The sequence below is a fragment of the Geospiza fortis genome, unplaced genomic scaffold (assembly GCF_000277835.1).
Source record: "Geospiza fortis unplaced genomic scaffold, GeoFor_1.0 scaffold190, whole genome shotgun sequence".
In the NCBI taxonomy this organism is placed as follows: domain Eukaryota; kingdom Metazoa; phylum Chordata; class Aves; order Passeriformes; family Thraupidae; genus Geospiza; species Geospiza fortis.
This window is the reverse complement of record NW_005054328.1, coordinates 5,545,108-5,569,216: the sequence shown is the minus strand read 5'-3', so window position 1 is coordinate 5,569,216 and position 24,109 is coordinate 5,545,108. Positions and strand designations below refer to the sequence as shown.

General features: G+C 38.6%; 1 protein-coding gene across 5 annotated transcripts in view; it reads left to right on the top strand.

Annotated features, from left to right (window-relative positions):
• Positions 1-24,109, top strand: part of SNX14 (sorting nexin 14) — a 46,093-nt gene that overhangs the window by 20,901 nt on the left and 1,083 nt on the right. For 3 of the 5 annotated variants that reach the window (XM_031057099.1, XM_005421171.2, XM_031057098.1), the window contains exons 13-27: positions 268-392; positions 1,441-1,499; positions 5,057-5,083; positions 8,759-8,891; positions 9,552-9,753; positions 10,703-10,786; positions 10,923-11,023; positions 11,308-11,419; positions 13,655-13,695; positions 13,866-13,985; positions 18,158-18,281; positions 18,824-18,988; positions 20,024-20,119; positions 20,801-20,892; positions 21,047-21,103. In XM_031057099.1, coding sequence (XP_030912959.1) covers positions 268-392; positions 1,441-1,499; positions 5,057-5,083; positions 8,759-8,891; positions 9,552-9,753; positions 10,703-10,786; positions 10,923-11,023; positions 11,308-11,419; positions 13,655-13,695; positions 13,866-13,985; positions 18,158-18,281; positions 18,824-18,988; positions 20,024-20,119; positions 20,801-20,892; positions 21,047-21,103 — 1,538 coding nt within the window. The remainder of the gene's footprint in view (positions 1-267; positions 393-1,440; positions 1,500-5,056; positions 5,084-8,758; positions 8,892-9,551; positions 9,754-10,702; positions 10,787-10,922; positions 11,024-11,307; positions 11,420-13,654; positions 13,696-13,865; positions 13,986-18,157; positions 18,282-18,823; positions 18,989-20,023; positions 20,120-20,800; positions 20,893-21,046; positions 21,104-24,109) is intronic. The other 2 variants (XM_005421172.3, XM_031057100.1) reach the window with 1 other exon arrangement.

Sequence of the window (24,109 nt, the reverse complement as noted above, 5' to 3'; positions counted from 1 at the left end):
GAATAATGTACATTGAAATTTAAACAATGTTCTGTAATAAAGTGAAAAGAAATTTTGCTGAATATCATGAAACTTTTTTTGCCAGTTTTAAAAATTATTGCTGTGCTATATTGTGCTTAATCCTTGTTTTGTCAATTTGTTTATATTTTTATTTATAACACTTGGAGTAGCTTGCAAAATAACCACAAACTCTGACCAGGAGAAAACATAAACTTTATATGCCTTATGTATATCTCTCTCTATTCATACTTAAATTTTTTTTAATAGTTGCTGAAGGTCCATATAAGGATGTTGTGAAACTTCAAACTATGCGGTGTCTGTTTGAAGCTTATGAGCACGTCCTGTCTCTGCTCGAGAATGTTTTTACTCCCATGTTCTGTCACAGTGATGAGGTAAGCATGAAAGATTGGAAAAGTAGTCTTAAAAGTGAGATTGTATTTTTTTAGGATATGCTATTTACAGCAGCCATGTGTATGTGGAACTGAAAAATATGGCTTCATTTTCCACTTCAGTTCACATTCTAGAGCTGTACCATTCTCAGTAGAAAAATAAAATTCATTCCAGTCCAACACATCATTAACAGAAAAAAAGGAAAACTTCATGTTTTTGATGTAACAATTTGTGTATATCACGGCTATTCCAAAATCCTCTCCACCTTGTCTTTATGATTGCAAATTTAGTGCAAAAATCATCTGCCTGATAGATGTAGAACTCAATCTCTTTATTTACTTTTAAGAATATTACGATATTTAAAGATACAAAAGTTGTATTTAGGTTTTTTCAGCATAATGCATTCCTGCAGCTAAAAGCATTGTGTTTGTTGTCAAGATCACTCAATGCCATTTACAAGGATTGTTGTGAGATTGGGTTCTAAATGCCACCTTAAGAATTCCCTGCACTGGGTTGACTTTATCTGCCTAAGGCCTTCTAGTAGGACACACTTTAATCACAGGGGTGAGTCTGAATTCATGTTCCTTTCAGAAGTTTACGTGTGTAAGTCAGGTGGTGTATTAAGCTTCTTGCATTTATTTGATGCAGAATATATTGATTTGTATAGGGTACTTGCCTTACTTGGCATTAATAAAAAGAACATTTCTCAAAAATGGTTTTGATGGTCATCTCTCAGATGACAGATGTAATGCTTCAAAGGCTTGATTTTTTAACAAGGAGGAGACATGGATTTTGGTGCTTAATTTAATTTTTATTTCTGCTTTGTGGTTTTAATCTCATGATTATGTAAGGTTAAGTAAGTAGTCGTAGTTTCATGTATTGATTATTGTATAGTCTGTCCTTTTCCAGATTAAAATTCTAACTGCTAGATTATGGTCAGTTTGGATTTTCCGTCAGTTCTCATTTCGTGAATTTTGCAATATTGTTGCACAGTAGCCTTTACCTCAGTTAATCCAGTGTTTCTTTTGATACCTTATTTGTCTGCTACAGTACTTCAGACACCTTTTAAGAGGAGCCGAGTCACCAACCCGCAATTCAAAGTTTAACAGGTAGGTATGGTAGAACTTTTAAATGGTTTTCTTTGATTTTTAATTTAAAACATCAAAATTTTAAACTGTAAGAATTTTGTTATTGCCTGATTTTAATTTAACTAAATTTTTAGCTCTACTTTTTTGTTTTTAAGTGAACAAATTACATACTAAAGATGCAAGCAGTATTATACAAGATGTCTCTTCTCTTGAAGTATTTTGCATTCAGGAATTCAGAATGTGATTTAGACCTCAACATTTGAGAAGAGGGAAGGGAAAAAAATAAGCAGTGAGAATGAGATTATGTGAAAATCAAGTGGTAGTGTAATTGACTGTGTATATGTAACAGCATTTTAGTGGTGCCAAGCTGTATCTTCTTGGATTTCACATGTTGTAGGGATAGGTACAGTGTACCCATGCCAAACCAGCCTGGTTATTTGATGGGAATCTCCTCTTACTGTGACAAGGAGTGTTTGCCACTTCTCCTAGATCAAATGTGTTTGTGTCCCCCAGCTCCATTGCAGAAATGCAGCATCAGAAGCCTTATTTCTGGGCTTGGGCCATGTTCTTATAGTCCAGACCCCCTTCAGGTTCCTTATAGCCTGTGGAGAAGAAGAGCCTCCTCTCCTGTGTTGGGGATGGGTGATCTTCCACTGTGGCTTGGGCTAGGTTGATAAACCTTGAGGTCTCAGAATTTCTTGTGTTTCACTTTATGTTGGATGGCTCTGACAGTCGTGGACTAGCCTGACTGAATTTCTCTTGTGGCCTGGCCAAAAGAAGGGAAAACATCAGTGAGACAATCTTTAATTTGGATAGGCTTTCTTTCTTGATATGAAGTAAGATCCATGGTACTCTGGAAAATGCTAATGCTTGTCCTCTTCTGGAGGAGTAAGTAACACTTAATGTTTTCTGCTATCATTAGATTACACCTGACAGTAAACGCCTGATTCACAACCCACTGTGAGATTTGTATTACCAACACATACCTTTCTTCCCTGTTCTTCAAAAATGGGATGATTGTTGTTTTTATTATGCCTCCATGGGTGACATCTTTTATGTAGTCTTTATAGTTTTTGTAGGTCCAGGACTGGAGTTTTGGTGTAGTGCTGTGTCATAGTGGTGCTGGCAAACTTGTGTCTTAACAAAGAGGCATGGGATGAAGGCAGCTAGCCCAAACTGCATTCCTTTCCTACATAGTACTCCTTGTAGGGTGACCTTAAAGACACTTCAGCTTCTGTTGAGGATGGCTCTGGGGTTTCACCTAGACCTTTAAATATGCCTTCTGGTTCCTTCCCCCAAATTATTTGTGTCAGGGATTAGAAGTATTTTGTCATACTTCTCTTAAATCTAGTTAAAATATGAAAATGTGTAGGTCACCTCTTTGGTGCTTGGCTTTTAAAAACAGAAAGGGGAAGTTACAGGCCATTGCTGCCTGGAGTTTTTGAAATGCATCTCTGGCTACAAAATAAACAAATTTTGGCAGCTGTTGCAGCATATTCTCAAACAGCATCCATAGCTTTACTGAAAATGTATCTAGTTTACATTTTAGAACAATTTGAATGCTCTCAGTATATATGCTGATTTACAATACAAGATACTGTGTGTTCCAGAAGTGGTGCCTCAGTGATTATTTCCATGAAACAGAGGTCCTATCTTGCAAGTAGTTTGCCTATTGCTTTGGAATTTCCCTCTGCGGACTTGTGTACAGTCACTTCCCAGAGGGTGCGGAAAAATCAAGGTTTCTCACAGAATTTTTCCAGATGTTATTCCATTTATTTTGTCCTGCCTTAACTTTCTTATTCTAGCATTAGTTCCACTTGAAAGTAATTACATGCAAAGAGATGAGTTTTGTTTCCCATATTTTTGATGTGCTTTGCTATGGGTACTGTGTGTGTATTGCTTAGGTACTGCTGATTAAACAGTCAGATCAAGTAGTAGGTATGAAATCCCAGTGGAATGTGCATGAGGGTAATGTGTTGAAACATTTCCCTTATTGCAAGACAAGAAAATTAGAGTTTCTAGAAAATATAGGTGGAAAGGTAGGAAGAAGTGACATCTGTGTAATTTTTGGTTTGAATCACTTCTTTGAACTGTACAGAACAATCAGCTTTTTGCAGACAGGACAAATAATGTGCTATGAAAACTGCAAAGGCAATAGATGAGCAGTGCCAAGGGTTTCTGGAGTGTAAAGAAGTCACATTGAGGGTATTCTGACAACTTGATAATTAACTGTGGTTGTCATGAGTTTTAACTCTGTAACTGATGTTTTTTACCTAATGTTTAATGTGTGTGGCCTATGATAACTAATGTTTCGAGTTCTAGTTCTGTCAGCTTAATTTGGGTAGCGTGGAAGAGACAACAAGAATTCCCTCTCCCTCTCTCACATTTATGTATTTATAACACATTACTACATTACTTAAATGTAGTCTGTGTTGAAAGTCTTAACAAAGAAAGAAAAGCTGTTATGTAGTATGAATTCCCGGATTTCTGGATTTCTGTATATCTGTCTTAATTTTCTACATATGAGAACCACTAATAGAAATAGACACACCCTGGTCTCTCATATTAAATAGCAGTGAAATGAAATAATTTTTTTTAGTTAAAGGACCATGTAGAAAAGATACTAACAATTTCAGGGAGTGGTTAGGAGAACAACCCATGGAATTAAGTCTGTGAAAAGTTCTATACAATGTAATAGTCATCATCATTTCTAATCTGCTAGGTTGTATTTCCAGTTTCACAGTTTACACAGCCAAAGGCAGTGTAAGATGTCTTACAATCAGATCCTTCTGCAAAACAAAATCTAAAATTTTAATGTTTTTATCTCATGTTAGTTTGTCCAGAATTCAGTAGCTCCAGTAAATTAAAATCCTGTGTGTGGTGACAGTGTTTATAGTTAATTCATTTAAACATCTTGATTGGAATTACTGCGTTGATGTCTGAGGCATTGGTTCTATGTACCAGGTTGTGTAGAATGTCAAAAATGTGTTACAGTTCTTAAAACCCATGAAATACAAATATTAAAAATTTTAACTTTTAATAGTGCCTCTTACTATACCTAATACATATATTATATTGTATTATATATGTATATACTATACTAATACAGAGAAGGAGAGAGCACGTGTTATTACACGAAGTGTATGCAGCCTTTTCATTGTATTGGCCAAATTAACTTGATTCCTACATGACTTCTGAACATAGGTAACAGGGAAAAGTTAGCTGCTGTTTGGCACTACAGATAACTCTAGGAATGAAAGTTGTTCTCCATTAATTTGTGGTTGCTTGTGCTGAATCTCCTGAAAGCTTCAATAACTGATGTTTTAAATCCGAAGGCCAGGCTTGTGATGATGAGATGAGTAGATACTGTTCACATTTCATTTTCTTGGGATTCTAGGTCAGGAACTCCTAATTGTACTACCTCTTTTCTTAACCCCTGGTGATGGTCAAAGCCTATTCAATTTTGTTGGGATAGGTCAGTCAGATTTGGTTTGGTTTTGGTTCTTTTGTTGTTTTGGTTTAGTTTTATTTTGATTTCCTGCTGGGCTCTGAGGTAATTTATTTGCCTGTTGTTGCAGAAGTAGCCTGAGTTTGGATGACTTACGGTAAGTCTGTCTAACACTCAATAGATGTTGTGTGTTAGTTATGCTGCATCTCTCATGACTTCATCATACAGCCTTTGTAACAGTAATTAACTGTTCATTTTATTTGTGAAAGACATGAATGTCTTCTCTGGTCTGAGGTGCATTTCTCCTCACAAAAAGCTTTACTCCCCATGTCCTTTTGACAAGTGTTTAGAAATTGCTTAATTACTAATTTCACATGTTTGCATTACATTAATATTGTTTGCTGTGCATTAATACTTTGCTTTTAACAGTCTATCTGTTGTCATTTGTTTTGAAATATATTTCCAGAGCTTGAAATATTTTTTTTACTTGTGACTGGTAGCTGCTCCAAAATTTCCTTGACTCCATGTCATATTGTTATCCACTTAGGTGCTTGTTTTATCTTGCAAGTTGTGTGATCTGGAGTGATCATTGTCTAACATCACTTGCAAATATAACCATTTTATGATTTTTAAGCACTCAAACCCAACAGTTGCCCAAATTAGTTTTCTCTGCAGCTTCTTTTGTGACTGTTACAGGTTTGATGAGAACATATGCTATTTTTTATAATTTGCTGTAGGTAGTATGTGACCACTCATTAATGCCTTAGTAGCTGTCCAGTGGTTTGTTTTCTCATTATTCATGCCTCTTTAAATACATGGTATCCAAACTCAGAAAACAATCTCTTCCTCATGGACTTTTCCTTAGAATTTAACAGAGGATAAGTATGACACAGTTTGCTCATATTAGTCTTGAGGGGAAATTTTTCAGCTTAATGTTTCAAGTTAAGAATCAAGGTAATTAGATGCTTTTATATTTTATGTGCCAGTTCAGTGTGTTGCGCTATAACTTGCTTGATTGTTGAACAATAAGGAGTTCTTGAGTTATAAATGCAGCTCATTGATTTTCAAGTGCAGCATTTCTCCTGACTGTGTGTGAAGAGAGTTTAGTCAGCCAAAGGAAATGGTAATATGACTTCACATACATGTTAATATCTGCCTTGTCTGATATATACAACTGGTCTGGTCCTTCTTGACCCAGAGAGGCTCACAGCATCATTCTTCAGCTGCACAGCCCTGGCTCATCACCTGCCAGGGTCTGTTCAGTGCACTGAATGAGGCAGGCATCCTGTGGGAAAATGATTTTGCAACCATCCAGGACTGAAGAATGCCACAGTGCACAGTGGACTTCTTCAGTCTGCAATTCCCTGTTATAGAATAAACAAGAATTGTAATTTTTTTTAATGTTAGGTATGTGTTACTACTGGAATGTCTTAAAAAAAATAAGTGTTCCAAGCTCTTGCTGTCACATCATTCTTCAGGAATGTTGGAGCCTGTAGACTCTGCACAGAGGACCCTCCTGAGAAAGCAGCTATAGAATGATGGTCTAATAATGCTATTATATGGATTAGCACTAGAGGGAGTAAATTATTTTTCTGTCAGTTTTTGGATGTATATATATTTGTTGACAGGTCTTAAAAAAAATCTTGTCTCTGTTCTAAACTGGCTACCTCCTGTCATCTTTGGTCCTTCTTGTCTTGAACCTGCCCCTATCCTAGTCCCATCTTTCCTTCTACCTAGTCTCAAGGTCTTCCTTCTATTTCTGCTTAGCCAGTGAATCTATTAGATTTTCATCATGATACCTTTTGTGTATATTTTTTTTATTGCTCCATTTCTTTGAAGTGTCAAGTCATCCTGTTGTTGGTCCATCCATCTTTGCTAACATCCACACATTTCTTTTCCATGCTCATCTAATGTGATTTGTGATCAAGGATTTTTGCCAAACCAGTCCTGTGTTCTCTCCATATATAATGGAGAGTGTCTGTGTACCCTCTCATTCACTGGTGTTTGTTCTGAATTTGTCACTTCCTGTGAAGAGATTCCCATCCTAGTTTGTTACTTGATACTTGTCCAGTTCAGTGATTGCTTTTTATTCGCATGGTGTAGTCCTTAGGCTCTGTGTTGGGGCTGGAAGGGTTGGTTCCTGGCTGCCGGGTTGAGTTTTGGCTGCATACAGCTCTACAGGGCACAGGGGAATGCTGCTTTCACCTGCAGCATGCTCAGTGTGGGGAAGAACTGCTTTGAGACTGGAGTTTTCCTCTCAAATCGCTGACCTTGTGCTAATCAATGTTTTTTGCTCAAACTCATGAGAACTGCACTAGTTTTCAGAGGAATGATGAAAACTCCCTTCAAGGTTAAGCCAGAGGTCTGAAATACCAGCTTTCCAGAAAAGCTAGTTTTGTATGATGGAGGTTTGTGTTTTCTAGCCCAGTGTTGAAGCACTTGAACAAGATTCAGGCAAGGTCCCCTATGTGAAACAGCTCAGTTCAGCACAGTAATGTAATAGAAGTTGTTCAAGAATGGAGTCAAATTGCTCAAATACGCAGTTAGATTGCAAGCAGCCAAGCAACCTTGTCATTGCATAGACAAGATAATTAAGATAGATGGTGCCAGTATGCTTTGGAGCTGATGATTAGATGAGATAGAAAAAGCAAAAAAATTGGGAAAACAGTGGGTTATTTACGCAACTTCAGTCATGTACACAGTCTGTGTAAGATTGTAAACAGGAAGGTAGTTAGTAACATGCATGTGCATGCTTGGTGTCAGCAGCTGGTTTTATGAATGATGAAAATGCTTTATCTGCTGATTGCTGCAGTTCTCTTTGTAATCCCTTCCAGAAGTCAATAGTTTCTTGTTTTAAAGGAAAAAGAAACAGGATTGTTTGTCCTCCAAAGTACTAGTTGTGCATCTAATAGCAGTCTATAAATTTGTTTTGAATATTTGATTCTGAAGTTCACTGTATTGATTTTTAACTTGTCTTTCAACTGTATATATTGAATCACCATAAGGAACTTCAGGCTGATTCTATATTCAACAGAAACATTTTTCTTTCCAAAATTGCTAGCATTTCTATGCAAGAAATAATCTTCAGTGTCAGAAGTTGTGTAAGGGCATAAGAATGATAAAAAATCTGTTCTCTCCGTGAGTGAGGAGTGTGCTTGCTGCCCAAGTATTTGCATATTTTTTAGTCCTGTACCTGGTTTGTTGGCTTTTGGATGCTTTGTCATAAGTGGCGAGACTTTAAAAACTCTACATCTTTCAGTCAGACTGGCTATTCAAGGCAGGATTCCTCAGTTGCATCTGTTTTCTCTCATGCTTAGTTTTGCTCCTTGCATGTTCCTTTTATCTGTCTCTACTGCTTAAAAACTGAGATCTATCTTGAATGATACGTGCTTGTAAAATTCCGTTTAAAAATGCATCTACACTTGGTAGAAGGATAAATATTTAAATACAAGTACAAGGAAAAGGACAAAGTTAATGACCTACTTGATGTGCATGCCTGTAGCAATACCCCCGTTTCTGCTGTCAAAACAAAGTTGTTTTACCTAGCTAATTGTTCATTCTGTGTCATCAATTACTAGGATAGTATTTTAAGAGTTTACTCACGGCTAAGCATATAGAAATCCTGTGTCTCTTAAAAAGTGTAATCAAGAAAATTTGCTGTTTGATCAGAGAACAGATATACCATAAATTAATTTTAAATAAGTGGAATTGTAAGTATGTTGGATACCTGTTTATAGAGTTGTTTCTCTTATCTGCAAATGGTGTGCAATGGCCTAATGAGCAGCTGCAATAATAAGCCTTGTGTTGTGAACTGTGGCTTCTGTAATCCTAGGACCACGCAAAAGAGAGGAGAATCATTTGGAATCAGCAAAATAGGGAACAAAATAAAAGGTGTATTCAAGAGTTCTGCAATGGAAGGAGCTATGTTGCCTAACTATAACTTAACTGAAGGAGAAGATGATTTTGTGAGTATAGCCATTAAATTTTACTTGAAGTCTTTGTTGGGCTTTGATTTTTTTTCCTCCTTTGCTCATTTGAAAATGTTGAATTTCTGCTTTTTTCACTGCACAGTTCTCATGTGCTGGCTTCTGATTAGGTTGCCTTATCTTCCCTGTATTCATTCACAAGCCAGGGTCACATGCTCAGTTTCTGTGCTTCTGAGCTTACTGTTTTTGTAATACCAAAAGAGAAATACCAAAAGTAGCAGTGTCAGATATTTTTATGAGCAGTGACTTTTTCTCCAGTTCTGGGTAGTAAGGCATGCACGAGACTGCGTGCATGGCTCTTCATCTGCAGCCTGCCACAAGACCTTAAAACCATAAATAACATGGTGTAGAAATCACTGTCATGTCGGTCTGTGATGCAGCATTCTCTCTACAGATCAGGAGCCAATAGTCCTTTCTCTTTTGTCTTGGATATCTCCCTGAGTTAATGTTTTTCTTCCATGCTAAACAGTCATGAATAGAGCCAATGGTAGAATTTACTGCATGGGATGTTGTTACCTAAACCACAGTTGGGGGACAAATGGAAAATGTGAAAAAAGGAAGAGGAGGGAATTGGTTTGAAGCAGAGGTAGGCTGTACTAATTACAATAGAACTGGAGATCTCTGTTTGAATCCTTACAGATTGAAGAAGGTGTTATGGTTATGGAAGACGATTCTCCTGAGGAGGCTGTTACCACCCCAAATACACCCCGCAACCTCGCTGCGTGGAAAATCAGCATCCCATACGTTGATTTTTTTGATGATCCCTCCTTGGAAAGAAAAGACAGAAAGGAGAGAATTCCTGTATTCTGCATTGATGTAGAGAGAAATGACAGAAGGGCAGGTACGCATTGCTGCAGATCAATAAAGTGTCATTTGAAAGTGAACTCAGAATATTCTAGTGTGCTCTATTCTGTTGGCTCTTGCAAGTGTGTTTTGTGTATGTGTTCTTCTGATTTCAAAATAATAGCTTGAAAGTTCTGAGGAAATGAGTTTGAGAGATAAATGATCACATTTAGTATTTGCAAGTTGAGAACTGACTCCTCAGCATGAATCAGTTCTATTTAGACTTCATGCCAAAGTTTGAAATGTTCTCTTTCCAAAAATACTTATCTTAAAATTCATATTAATAAACACCTGTCATATTTTTTTTCACCCACTCTGAACTTTGCAATAATAAACAACAAATAATTTTTTTATATAACCTTAAAGTTAGTTCGTGGGAAATGAAAATGTTTTGCTTATTAGGAACCATTGTGGCGTGCAGTTAGTTTACCAGTATCTGGATAGCAATATATCCGTATGGAGAGGGTGGAAACAGCATCATCCTAAGGCTGCTGGGATTTGTCTTAGTGAGACTAATACTTCCACAATAAGTAGAAAGTATTTAAGAGGCATTTAGTGATATCCTTAGCGATAGGATTAAGAATCATCAGCATTCAAGTTGGTGGTGCAGAGAACTGTATTCAGCAAGTACTATTTCTGTAAATCATTTAGTTCAGTTTTGGAAAATAGATCTAATGTAGTCAGCCATCATAAATGTTGAAGTTATGCAGGACTCCATTGTTTAGATTGTAGTGATCCCATAAATGATAATTTCCTAGTACCGTATCTGTCTACCAGTTATGCATTTTACTGTAACATTAAAAGTACCTTGAGGTTTATGTTACTACAACAGGGGGGCTAATGTCATTGGGGTTTTTCTTATGATAATCAGCATATATTTGCTGTTCCTAATTTGTCTCCCAGGTGCCATAAAACCTGGTTTATTTTTAACTTTTTTTTTTCACCAGTTGGACATGAACCTGAACACTGGTCCGTCTACAGGAGGTATCTTGAATTCTACGTGCTTGAATCAAAACTTACAGAATTTCATGGTATGTTGTCTGTCATTTGGAAAGTCGTTTTACCCCTGCTGTGATTATTATTCATTACTTATATTAAATTTAAAATAATAAAATCAGTGTTTATTGCACTACAAGAATAATTTAAACTCCTTGCTATCTTTACTAGGTACATTTCCTGATGCTCAGCTTCCTTCAAAGAGAATCATTGGCCCCAAGAACTATGAATTCTTAAAATCCAAGAGAGAGGAGTTTCAGGAATATCTGCAGGTATTAAACAAACATTTGGAGCAAAGAATATTCTAAAACTAATGGTATAAAACTAATAAAAGAATATATGGGGGTTTTTGTTTCTTTCCAAGTAACTTTACAGTTACAGAAAGGATTCAAGTGGGCAATGTTAAAGTTTCACATGACTGAAAATAGAAATCTCTCGCAAATGACAATATCTGTGACAGTATAATACTCTTGGAATATCTTTTTGCTATACAGAAATTGATTTTTAAGGTTAGTTTTAAAGTACTTATACCTCCTTTGTTCCTTTTGTTTCAAAGAAACTTCTGCAACATCCAGAACTAAGTAACAGCCAGCTTTTAGCTGACTTCCTATCCCCTAATGGAGGAGAGACTCAGTTTCTTGATAAAATGTTGCCTGATGTGAATCTTGGTATGTAATATGCTACTTGTTTATGCTGACAAATAGGGATGCTGTGGATGCTGTGATTGAATTCTGTGATTGACTGTAGTAATGAATAGATAACTCTTGTGGATGTACGAAATAAGAACTCTGCTCCTTCACAGCCCCTAAAATTATAGCTCAGCAAAGAAGATACTTCTTCCTTGAAGAAAAAAGACATTTTGAAGTTATGGAAAAAATTGCTTAAGTGGCTTTTGAATTTTTGTGTCAGCAAGCAAGATAAGGTTTCTCTTAATAAATTGCAGAGTTCAAGAAAATTTACAGTGTTGTCACAGATCAAATCTGCATGTGTCTGTCATTGTTTGCAGATGAGATGGCATGAACACTTACAAAACTACCTTTGGATTTTAATTGATCAAACTCCTCTTATTTTTTTATTCTGAAAACTCCAGTATTTGATATTTCTAGTGTTAGCTGGTGTTAAGATATTTTCTAACACGAGCTAGTTAATAGAATCTCTGTGTGTGATACAGGCAGGTCAAGTGGAAATTGAGAAGTTCTAATGTCTAATGACAGTAGTTCATAATAAATCAAAAAAGTCAACTGTAGTGTGACTTGGCTGCAATGTAGCTGTCTCAGAATAGTGGGCCTGAGCTGGTCAGGTCAACCTCATGGCCATTCTGTCTCCATGTCTTGTGCCACTTGTAGCTGTGGTCCCAGAGAGCTGTGTCCGAGCTGCACTGCTGCATTTCTGAGTGCTGTGTCCAGTTCGGGCCCCTCAGTTTGGGAAGGACCTTGAGATGCTTGAGCGTGTCCAGGGGAGGCAACAAGGCTGGTGAGGGGCTTGGAACACAAGACCCACGAGGAACATTTGAAGGAGCTGGGGCTGTTTAGCCTGGAGAAAAGGAGGCTTAGAGGTGACCTTATGGCTCTGTACACCTTCCTGAAGGGTGGCTGTAGGCAGGTGGAGGTCGGTCTCTTCCACCAGGCAGCAACTGACAGAACAAGAGGACACAGTCTCAAGCTACATCAGAGAAGGTGTAGGTTGGATATTAGGAAGACATTTTTCACCGAAAGAAGAATAAAGTACTGGAATGCTCTTCCCAGAAAGGCAGTAGAATCACCATCTCTGGATGTGTTTAAAAAAAGACTGGACATGGCACTTGGTGCTATAGTTTAGTTGAGCTGTTAGGGCATAGGTTGGACTTGATGATCTTAGAGGTCTCTTCCAACCTCATTATGCTGTGATTCTGCAACTCCTGGTCACAGTGTGGTCCTGCTGGGGCAGCCCTTCTTTTGGTCTGCTTCATGAGTTGAGTGAGATTTCTGTTCTCAACCTTCAGTCAAAAGGTTTTGGTTTTGTTTCAGGTCTCCCTTCTAGATCCAGCTGTGCATCCTTATAAAAGCTTATAATTATGGTGTTACTGTAATGCATTTCCTGTCTGAGACCATGCTTCACTTCTATAAAGAGCATTATAACAAGTCTTGGCATTTTGGTAGGGCTTTTTGTGAGGATGAGAGTTTTTATTGCTATCATTTGATCATTGTACATACTTTCCAGTGTAAATTCCAAATTTAATGGCATGTGGATAAGAAAAATATTACTGTAACTGTAGTGCTTAAAATAAAACTAGTCCTAGACACTTTCATTTTTCAGCATTCGAAGTTCCTGTGCCATATCCTGATAGCCTTATCAGGACATAAGAGCTGATCTTTAAGGCCATGGCTGTAACCTGTCCAGTTTAGAAAATTCTACTCACCAAAGTTTTTGAGGCTGGTTTACCACAGAATCTTTCCAGATTTGCTGATTTTTCCACAGGAAGAGGAGAATCTGAGTTATCTTGATTTCTTCTGTGATAAGTGTTTACGATTCTAGGAGTAACTTAAATACAAGGAATTTTGCCTGTACTGGTGTTGGAGCAGTACTATTGTTACAGTGTTAGAGCTATTTATGATTAAACTCTGGAAGAGTTAAGAGGTACAACTACAGTACTTTATTGTGCGGTTTTAAAAAGTATTCATATTAATAATCTGTATATTTCTAAGTATATTTTCCTGAAGAGTAATAATCACTAGGTTACAAGCTGGTTATGTGCAAGACTGTTTTCATAAGGTTTTGTGCCAAATCAAAAAAAACAAGCAGATTTTTTACAATTATTGTATTTTTAAATGACTACTAGACAATGGGTAGTCTAGCAGAGCAAAATGTCATTCAAATCAGTCAGTGATAACACAAAATGTTTCTTTCTTTCTTTCTAATTGTAGGTAAAATCATAAAATCTGTTCCAGGAAAGCTGATGAAAGAGGTGAGTGAGTCTTTTGGGTTGCCAATATCTTAACTTCATTAGCTAATTTTATGAGATTACTGAGTTACAGGCTGATCAAAACTTTGTTCGAAAATTCTTGGGTTTTTATTGTTTTTGTTTTCACTTTCCTATAATTATGTAAGTGACAAGTTGCTCATACCTTTTTTCAGAAAGGTCAGCATTTGGAGCCTTTCATAATGAATTTTATCAACTCCTGTGAATCTCCCAAGCCTAAACCAAGCAGGCCTGAACTTACCATTCTGAGTCCCACTTCTGAAAACAACAAGAAGGTACAGTAAGTCATGTTCCTTTCCCATTTTACAGAAGTGGGGAAAACTGACCATACATCTTCTCTCATACTAGGGAGCTGTCTTAGAGCTCATTAACAAAATTATTTCAGATGAAGCCAAGCTGGAGAATGCTGTCTAGGAATGCACACACTGAGGGTGTTCAGTCCAAAGGCCAGACCAAAGGTAGACTGGAGTGACACACTTTCCTACTCCCCAGATATGTGTGGCATAGACTTGATCTGTTTGGTTCTGCACTTTCACTTCTGTTGTGAGACATGACATCTTTGTGCAGATGTGCAGCCTACCAGTTCCTGAGGGAAGCCTACAAGAAAGATGGAGTGAGACTTTCAGAGCATTTAGTGACAGAACAAGGGGAAATGGAACTGAGAGTAGGTTCAGATTAGATATTTGGAAAAAATGTGTAACTGTGAGGGCGGTGAGGTGCTGGAGCAGATTGTTCATAGAGGTTGTGGATTCCTCATTCCTGGAAGTATTTAGTGCCAGACTGGATGGAGCTCTGGGCAGCCTGGTCTAGTGGAAGGTGTCTCTGCCAATGAGGGTTGGGACTCGATGATCTCTGAGGTCCTTTCCAGGCCAGTCCATTCTGTGATTCTGTGCAGTATCTGCTGTGCAGCAGCAAGGCACCTCACTCCTGGTGAAGGAGCTGAATGCCAAATGTCTGTTCCAGGACAGTGGGAGCTGCCTGCATGGAGTCTGTGTGGGGATCTGGCAGGCAGCCAGAGAGACGAAAGGTTAGCGCTTCCCAAGTGCCCATTTGGGAGAAGAGCATGTTATCTCAGAGCAAGAGAGTTCCTCAGGTTTTTGGTAAATGTTGGTTGATTTCCAGCTTATGCTTGTATTGCCACCATGTTCTCATGTTTCTTTTCTGACACAGCTCTGTTTATTTCAGTTTCAGCACGTTGAACTGTGCTGAGATTACGATGCACCTTCCCCACTGCTGCCATGAGTGGGTACCTGCAGCTCCCTCTTCCTCAGCAGGCTGAATAAGGAATGCCTGAAGGTCTGTCTGGGCAGGCCCAATCAGAAATGTGCCTAATGCTCTGACAGATCTTCTGCATGCTCCTTCCTTTTGAGTGTTCCTGGGGTGTGTGTATGTTTGTGTGGTCGAAATATTGGTGGAAAGACTTCTATTTAAAAATACACGATGAAAGTGGGTAATCAACCCAAATATAACCAGGAGCAATTGGATTTCATTCTGTATCAGATCCACTAGAAACAAGAGTTATTAACCTGCCCGGTTTAAAAAAACCCAAGTGAACAAAAGCTCTGCTTCCCCCTCCTAGGGGCACTAGCAGGATTTCTGGCTGTGTTTTGGTTCTGAAGATCTTGATCATCTTCTGAACATACTTTTGTCAGACTTGCTATAATAGGTCAGGACTTCTCAGCTGATGCAGACTTTGCAAAAGATGCCAATAAAGGTATTGTTCTGCTGGCTTGTGATGGCCTGCCAACAGCAATAAAAGCTGTTTTTGGAACACCAACAGTATAATAAATGTTTTTGAGTAGCTACTTGGAGGAAGACGTGGACACTTTGACTGATATGATTCAGAGACTACATAAAATCCTTTTTTTTCTTATTCTTTTGGTATCCTCTGTACTTTTTAAATGAGCAGGAAGAACAGGAGAGAGGTTTATGCCTCTGGCTGTAGATATTGTTCATAGTCATAGTATTGTTTTTGTACAGTTCACACCTGTGCTGGAATGTATGGGTGTATGTTTGCATATGCACTCACCATTGAGTAACTTTTATTTTTTTCTGTGAGGCACCTTCTATGAGCATTCATGCTTCCTTTGCTTGCTTTTCCCAATAAGGCATGGTAGCCTATTGTACAAGGGATTACTTTGGGCTTTTTTCTTAATACAGGCCTTTTGTCTTTCACTGACTTCAAGAGCTCGGCTACCATTATTAATTAATACTAATTCATGGAATTTCCTCATTGTAAGCCTTTTAAGAATATTTCGTGGGTATAATCGTAATTGCTGTTTAATCTTAAAGATTAAAATAATGATAGCATTGAGGTTTGTGGTGTTAGTCTCAAATATTAACATGCACAGCAACATCTAAAGCAAAATCCTGTACTAATCTGAATTGTGAGTATAATCTCAACTTCTGTGCTAGATAATCAGTTGTGTGTTTTTCACTTGAATTTCTTCTGAGCCAAGATACTGGAAAGTGTAAAACATGGAAGTAGATGTCTAATGCCACTTGGTATTATGGCTGCTGCAGTGCATTGTAGATTGCATTCTGAAATGCTTTCAGAGTGTGCCTCTGATCAAGGAACCATTACTGTTTAAGGTGCAGCACAGATCATCTGTGTATGGAGGTACAGTCAGCATTCAGGGTGCTGCTTCTGGTTTGGGGTGAAAGAGGAGATAGCACTTGAAATCAAGCTTTGCCCTAAGCTGGCCTTCGTGTTTGAATTTTTATAGGTTACCTACCAGATTGCTGTGAATGATTTAGTTTGGCCTCCAGACACTGAACCTATGCATTGCAGGATGGGCTGCTTTGAGTTGCCTCAGTATGTATCACCTTTGTCAGGTTGTGAGGTGTATCTAAAAAAGAAAGGAGGCTTTTGTTAGGTTACAATACTACAGCTAAGGTTTTTCTGCTGTTCTGGTTTCAGTGTTATGGAGGATGTAGACTTCAGTTTATATGGAGTTTTTTAAGCAACCTGCCAGGGGTGCTTCCATAAAGTAGGTGTGAATAACTATGTGTTATTTTTAGGTTTGTTACATTCCTGGATACTAGTCATCCACCAGTGCATTAGCCATATTTGCCCTTCTGTGTAATTTATGTAATAAGTTGGTGTTGTTTAATTTGAGTGAACCTTGTGAAGGTAATACTAGCAGCTCAGCACTTAACAAAAGAGTGGGCCTGAAGGAGTACAGGTCAAGACCCTGACTCTTGCCAGATGTCCTAATGTAATTTTTCCTAAGAGTGCAAAGCATTTTGTTTAGAAACTTGTGTGATGCTGTGATTTGCATGTTTCTGGCTTTGTTTATTTTGGGGACAATTGCAGTACAGAAAGTGAACCATATATAAGCAAATTACTTCCTGTTCCTTGGAGCTAATGCTATTTTGGGAGTGGTAAAAAAGCCTCTCTGAGTGGCAATCACCTCAGCCTAGGCAATTCTATGATTATGTTGCATTTGCTTCTAGTTCTAGGATTTTTTTTAGAACCCTGGCATAAACTTTTGAACTTTCTTTTCATAATACAAAGTGTCTTGTATAAATCCTATTTTATATCTAGATTAACTATCTTGGGGGTAAGTTAATTTAAAATAAACTGTTAGTAGATATTAAACATGGAAAGCATCAGGATTTAGATCCTGATCTTTCCTTTCCTTCTCTTAGGATTCCCAGACTTGGGGGCAGGGGAGGCAAGGACTGCTACCTAGGTGATTTGGGACTCCTTTTGCTGTGCAGGGAAGAACCTCTTGGAGTTTTGCAAGAATTAGAATATCTTTTCAGAAAGAACCAAAGGCAAGGAAATAAAGGGATCAGGGAGGAAGGTGATGACATAGGAGAATAGAAGGCTAAAGGAATATAATTGAGAAATTAGATAAATGGAAAGAAACCTAAATGTTAGTTCATGAAGATTTTACTATAAATAATTAAACTGGCAGGGGAAAAAGGTATTTCTCTATGTAAAAAACTTGTATATTTTGTCTAGAAACCATTGTATTTATTTCAAAGTGGAAGCCAACAGGAACTTTTAGGAGTACTTTGTTGTTGTAGGCCTCCCTTTTGATTTAAGGCAGACAATCTCTGTATTGTCTTAGCCCCTCATTTTCAGAGCAGGGTGCATCAAGGAAATCAGAGCCTACGACAAAAATCTAGATGCATACAATCATGCAATTGTTTAGGTTGGAAGAAGGTAGTGGGAGCAGAAAAGCTCATGAATTAATGTCCCAGTGCTGATTTGTTGTGAACCCAGGTATTTTGGTTTTTGTGTGTCTTGGCAGCATGTGATGTGCTCTTTATTGGAAAGTGAAGCATTTTAAAAAACAAAACCAGAAACAGTGAAACAAATCAACACCCCTGATCAGTTCTTTGGAAGCTCTGGAAAGAAACTGCTTTTATAAAAATAAACCAATCCAAAGAACTGCCTTTGAATGCAGTGGTTTCAGTCTTATGTTTCTGTTTTTAGCTTTTTAATGATCTGTTCAAGAACAATGCAAACCGATCTGAGAATACAGAAAGGCGACAAAATCAGAACTACTTCCTGGAAATGATGACTGTAGAAGGAGTCTATGACTACTTAATGTATGTTGGTAAGAAGTGATTTCTCTTAAGTATTCATATACTTCATGACAAATATGAAGTTCACAGTCTCTGGTAAGAAATGAAATCCTATTGTAGCAGTCATATACAACTCAGTGCTTTCAAGCTAATATACAACTTAGTGGCATGGTCATTCCTTAGAAGACTTTATTTATTTTGGTGCTAAAATGTCATTTATCATTCATCATTGCTTAGTTGCTTTGTTATGTCTCCATCTTTCTGCATCTCAGGAGTATGAGTTTAGGAGAGTACTATGAGTTTATGAGACCTGACCTTTTCTCAGGTCTACCTAGGGTGCTGGTAGACTCTGGGAATTGGAATTGTTAAATTAATAGAACTAGCTAAAGGAAGTATTTGATAAGCACTGTGGAGAATACTGATATTTTCAGTGCTGCACTAACAAAACTGAAATATTCTTTTCTTGGTTGCAATCTTTTTTTTTCTTTTCTTTTGAATAAATGATTATTTTGTCATGAATAGCAGGAGACCCTCATATATGTTACTACTCATAGATGTTGCTGTGACTTTGCAGGTAGGGTAGTTTTCCGCATTCCTGACTGGCTGCATCATCTCTTGATGGGAGGAAGAATTCTCTTCAAAAACACGTTGGAACTCTACACAGACTATTACTTGCATAACAAGTTAGAACAGCTATTTGAGGAGCACCGGTTGGTTTCTCTGATAACACTGCTGAGAGGTCAGTAGTAGTTACATCTTTGATGAAAAAATACTGCTTTAGTCTGGTGTTTGAAATCCCTTCAGTGAAGTTTCCGAGTGCTAAACTTTGCAATGCTAACACTGGTGGAGTATTAAAAATCAGGTGGGCCTGGACTAACTTCAGAGCTTGTTGTGGAAAGATATTAAGCCACCTATGTTGTCTGTCAGTGATGATTACAGAAAGTATTATGAATAGTAATTTGCTTGGGTGTGCAAAGAACAAGAAAAACAGAATAAAGTGATTTAGTGCATCAAAGCAAATGTTTAATGAAGTTGTCAAGTTACTTCACTTGTGTACTACATCAGTCTTTTATTGTTAATTTTTTTGTTCCCTTTGTCGTGGTCGGCTCTTGAGAGGGCTTGAGTGTTCCTGACCTTCAAATAAGGGAAGAGGAGAGTGACTAAAAAAAATTTAAATTGCCTCACAACTGTAGAGTATTACGTGACTGCATTCTGATCCAAACAATGCATCTGGCCAAAACTCTGGATTCAGGACAGCTCTGTCCTTACCAAACCAAAAATGAGGCTTGTGAAAGGCGAAAAAGGAGAGCCTAAAACCAAAACTGAGCACCTCTTACTTCAGATTAATAGCAATACTTGCTTCCTCATTCATAGGTAAATTTGAAGTTTTTGACAGTTCCAGACAGTGTTTTAGCACAAGCTAAATACTGTAAATACTGCTTATAGTTTTGACAGCATAAGGGAAATTGTGATAAGGAGATCATAACTAACCTAAAATGGAATTGATCTGAACTTTAAAGAGAATTCCTTAAACTTTGAAAAGAATGAAAACAAATTGTGAAAAGATGATTGTTCTTCAAACAGGAGGGGTATTCTGGGTTTGATCAGGCTAATGTAAGCAAAAAGTATGATGTGACAAGAGTAGAATTCCCTTCTAATCAACACAATACAGAGAAGAAGTTCAGTTTTGAAGCCACAATCCAAAACACATTTCTATGTCAGTGACGTGTAGCTGCCTAAAGATACATTTCTTTTCAATGTGTCTTCTCTGCAGATGCCGTGTTCTGTGAGAACACTGAGCCTCGCTCTCTCCAGGACAAGCAGAAACGAGCAAAGCAGACTTTTGAAGAGATGATGAGATACATTCCAGGTTCTGTATTCCATGACTGCCTTTATGAGTGTGGTTAATTCAAGCAGATATTTAACCCAAATACAGTCACACTGTCTTTCCAAATCAGTTAATACTTGGACTGCTGAGATTTGAGTTTACTGGAATACCAGGTGTAAAAACCCAGCAGTTCAGTTTTGTCATTTAACTGTAGCATAGTGATTATTTAATAAAGAAATGGTGATGGAAATCAAGAGCTTTACACATGTACTTAGTAATGTAATTTTTCATCTTTTGAATGTTCCTGTGGTTTGTATTTTATCCAGATGAAAACTGTTAAAAAAAGGCACATAATTAAGCTGGAAGGTACATCTGAGTCCTTGCACTGTATAAACTAGGAAAGAGGGGCCCATTTAATTGAAAGTAATCTTTAAAAATCCACTTGTGGTTTATTAAACAGTGCATTAGAACAAAACAATATTACAAACATTACAGAAAGTGTAGTAATTATTTAGGTGTGGAGCCCTGAAGGAAAGGGAGGAGAAAAGGATGAACCCAAAAGTGTGGAGTTTTTTTCCATTTACCATTTGAGACAGGAAAAAAATTGAGCTCTAATTTTAACTCTTTTTTCTTGTTAATTAATCAAGTTCTATAACTGCATCATAAAGCTGCTTTGCAGTACTTCCTCATGACTTGTGTATTTGTTTTTGGAATTTGGTCTAGATTTAATAGGCAAGTGCATTGGGGAAGAGGCTAAATATGAAGGCATCAGGCTTCTGTTTGATGGACTGCAGCAACCAGTGCTCAACAAACAGGTAACTCATAACGTGTGACAAGCTTGCCTTCTGGCACAGGATTTCCTAAAGTGAATGTTTGATATAGCAGAGGAGTGGGCTCTTACTCAGAATCAAGAATAAAAAGCAGTAGTTTTGCCTTGGAGTGCCCTTAATTTTCTGTATTTTCTTTTAGTTAACTTATGTTCTGCTGGACATTGGGATTCAAGAGCTCTTTCCAGAGCTGTGTAAGGTATGTGCTAACTCCATTCAAGAACTGCAGAATTCTTCAACCTGCTACTGAGTCTGGTCACTCATGCATTTTTGCTGTTGTTCTCTGTTATAAATATTAATTCTAAATTTTGGGGAAAATACGTGTTTGCCAATATGTTGAAATAATTGAAATCCAGAGTACATTTTGGCTAATTAGATCTTTCCAAATCACCTTGAGCCCAGATTGTTTAGCATGCAGCAAGTCTGAGTTGCCTTTCGGGAGACTTGGACAGATCAACCAGCAGTTGGGATCTCTGTGCCTTTCTCTTTGATTGATTTGTCTCCACTCTATTTTATGCATTTTGCAATTTAGGAAGGGAATTCTGCATGCAAAGTTCAGGTCAAGCTGCAGTATTTTTCTTGAGAATATCTGGCAGGAGGATTTCTTACCTCTAATTTGGTCACTGCAATGTTAACTTCAGCTATCCAGATAAAGGAGAAAGAATTTGCACAAGAGAAATGACTGTATAAATGCATATCATAAGGTTTGTGATCTGTCTGATATTTGTTCTTGTGTATATCAAACCTTGACAGATTTTTACATAGCAATTTTACAGTTTGGTCTTCATGGCAGGCAGGAAGAACCTGCTAGTTAGCTAGTAAAAAACAAAACCCCAAACAAATTTTAAAAGCCCCCTCACTAACAATAAATGTTCATTGCATGAACCCTGTGCCTGACAACTGCAGAGTGCCAGCAGTGATTTGTTTTGCATGACAAACAGAAACAAATACAAGGTCTTGGAACAAGCCAGGACACTTGCATTGTTTTCAGTGAAATGAGGCTGGCTCAGCAAGTCTGACCTACTTTGTGTCAGCTCTGTAGCTGTCCTCCTCAAGCCAATGCTCAGACAGCTGACCAAGGGAACAAGGAAGTAGCCTGGGAACTTGAGTGCAGAAAAAAGACCTGGCTTAGCCCTGCTCTTTTACTCAGCTGAACTGGTTTTGTATCTCAGCAGCTAATTATATATATTTATTGGAACACTGGCCTGTCTTCAGTCGATTGTGGAAAAAATGAGTGGCATTTAAATAGTCTTTAAAGCACCAGTCAGGCCCAGAGGGTGGTGATCAATGGAATGAAGTTTAGTTGGAGGCAGGCCAGTAACATGGAGTTATCCAAGGGGTCAGTTGTGGCTCCAGTCCAGTTTAACAGCTTCATTAATGATCTGGATGATGGGACAGTGCAAAGCCTGATGATGACACAGAACTGGGAGGAGTGGCTGATGCACCAGGGGGCCATGCTACCTTCCAAAGGGACCTAAACAGGCTGGAGAAATAGACTGGCAGGAGCCTCATCAACTTCAAGAAATGGAAGTGCAAAGTCCTGTTCCTGGGGAAGAACAGTCAGCTGGAAAGACACAAAGTTGAACAAAGGGCTGGTGGTATCCTGGGCTGCAATAGGAGCAGTGTTGCCAGCAGGTTGAGGGAGGTGATGGTGCCCGTCTGCTCAGCAGTGGTGAGGCCACTCCTGGAGTGCTGTGTCTAGGTCTGGGCTTCCCAGTACAAGATAGGCATGGACATACTGGAATGAATCTGGTGGAGAGCCATGAGGATGATGAAGGAACTGGAGCATATTTCCTATGAGAAAGAGGCTAGAGAGCAGGGACTGTTCAGCCTAGAGAAGAGAAAGCTCCCAGGGTCTTATTGATGTCTATAAATACTGAGGGGATGGTACAAAGAAGACAGAACCAGTGGTGCCCGCTAACAGGACCAGTGGCACCAGGCCCAAACTGAAACACCAGAGGTTCCCTCTGAACATCAAGAAACATTTCTTCACTGTGAGGGTGACCAAGCACTGTTGCAGGTTGCCCAGGGATGCTGTGGGATGGTCATCCTTGGAGATACTTAAAAACTGTCTTGACATGGTCCTGAGCATCTCTAGGAGGCCCTGCTTGAGGTCTAGACCAGGTGACCTCCAGAGGCACCTTCCAAACCCAGCCATGCTGTGGTTTCGTAGCTGTGTGGATATTTAATGGGGAAAAAATACTTTTTCTTCAAAAACAAATCAAGAGAAAGATTATTCAAGGTAAATCAAGATCATGTTTTCTACTTCTTAATCTATCCTTTTTTCCTGTGTAACCATGACACTGCCCAGCTGCTCTGCAGTGTTCCATAACCACCTGCTGAGGAGGGACCTCTAGTGCCACCTTTGCCCCTGGTGAAGTGGCAGGAGTGAGGGGTGGACTCCTCCTGTCCCCTCTGACTGAAGCTGATGGGGACAGTGCAAGGGAATCTCTGGCCCTGATTTCAGTAGGAGAAAGGAAGAAAAATACTTCAGCTGGGAACTAGAGCTATTTACTGAGAGCAGTACAGAACATCTGCATCTGTGATGTTTGGCAGTGGGACCTGGTTGTCAGTGTATCAGGACTGAGAGTGGAAATCTCAGGAGAGGGTGGAGAGGGTATGGGTGGAGAGATGGCAGTGGTTTTCATCCAGAGCCCTAAAAACATTTTCTCAAAATCACTGCACTGTGAAGCTACTTGAAAAGAGAATTGTTTTCTTCCTAACAACTGCAGTGGGGAAGTTTAAAAGTAATGACTGGTTCTTACTTAGCTACCCATGCATATATGTATTGGGGGAATCAATCCAATGCCTGTTCTCTCTGTTCAGCATCCACTGGTCCTTTTTGAGTTGCTTCACACCAAAATATTTTTGTAGTTACAGTGAAGAATGGAAAAATGTTTCCAGCCAGTCAGCTTGTAAAGGGAAAACTGAGCATCCCAGAAGTTTTGTTTTGAGCACTGCTCCTTTGGCAGGGAAAACAGTGATGGGAAAAATGGGAAGATTTTCCTTAGTGGGGATGTCAGTCTGCTTCCACTCTTGAGATTGGTATCTTGAAGGCATTTCCTGCTGCACGTACCCGTGCGGATATTCGCTGGATCGCTCGGTGTGCGCTGTGTTTGATGGCAGCATGTGTAAGTCAGCCAGCCCCAGGAGCTGAAAACCTCCTCTGAGATAGTGTACAGCCACTCCCTTGGGAGTCTGTCAG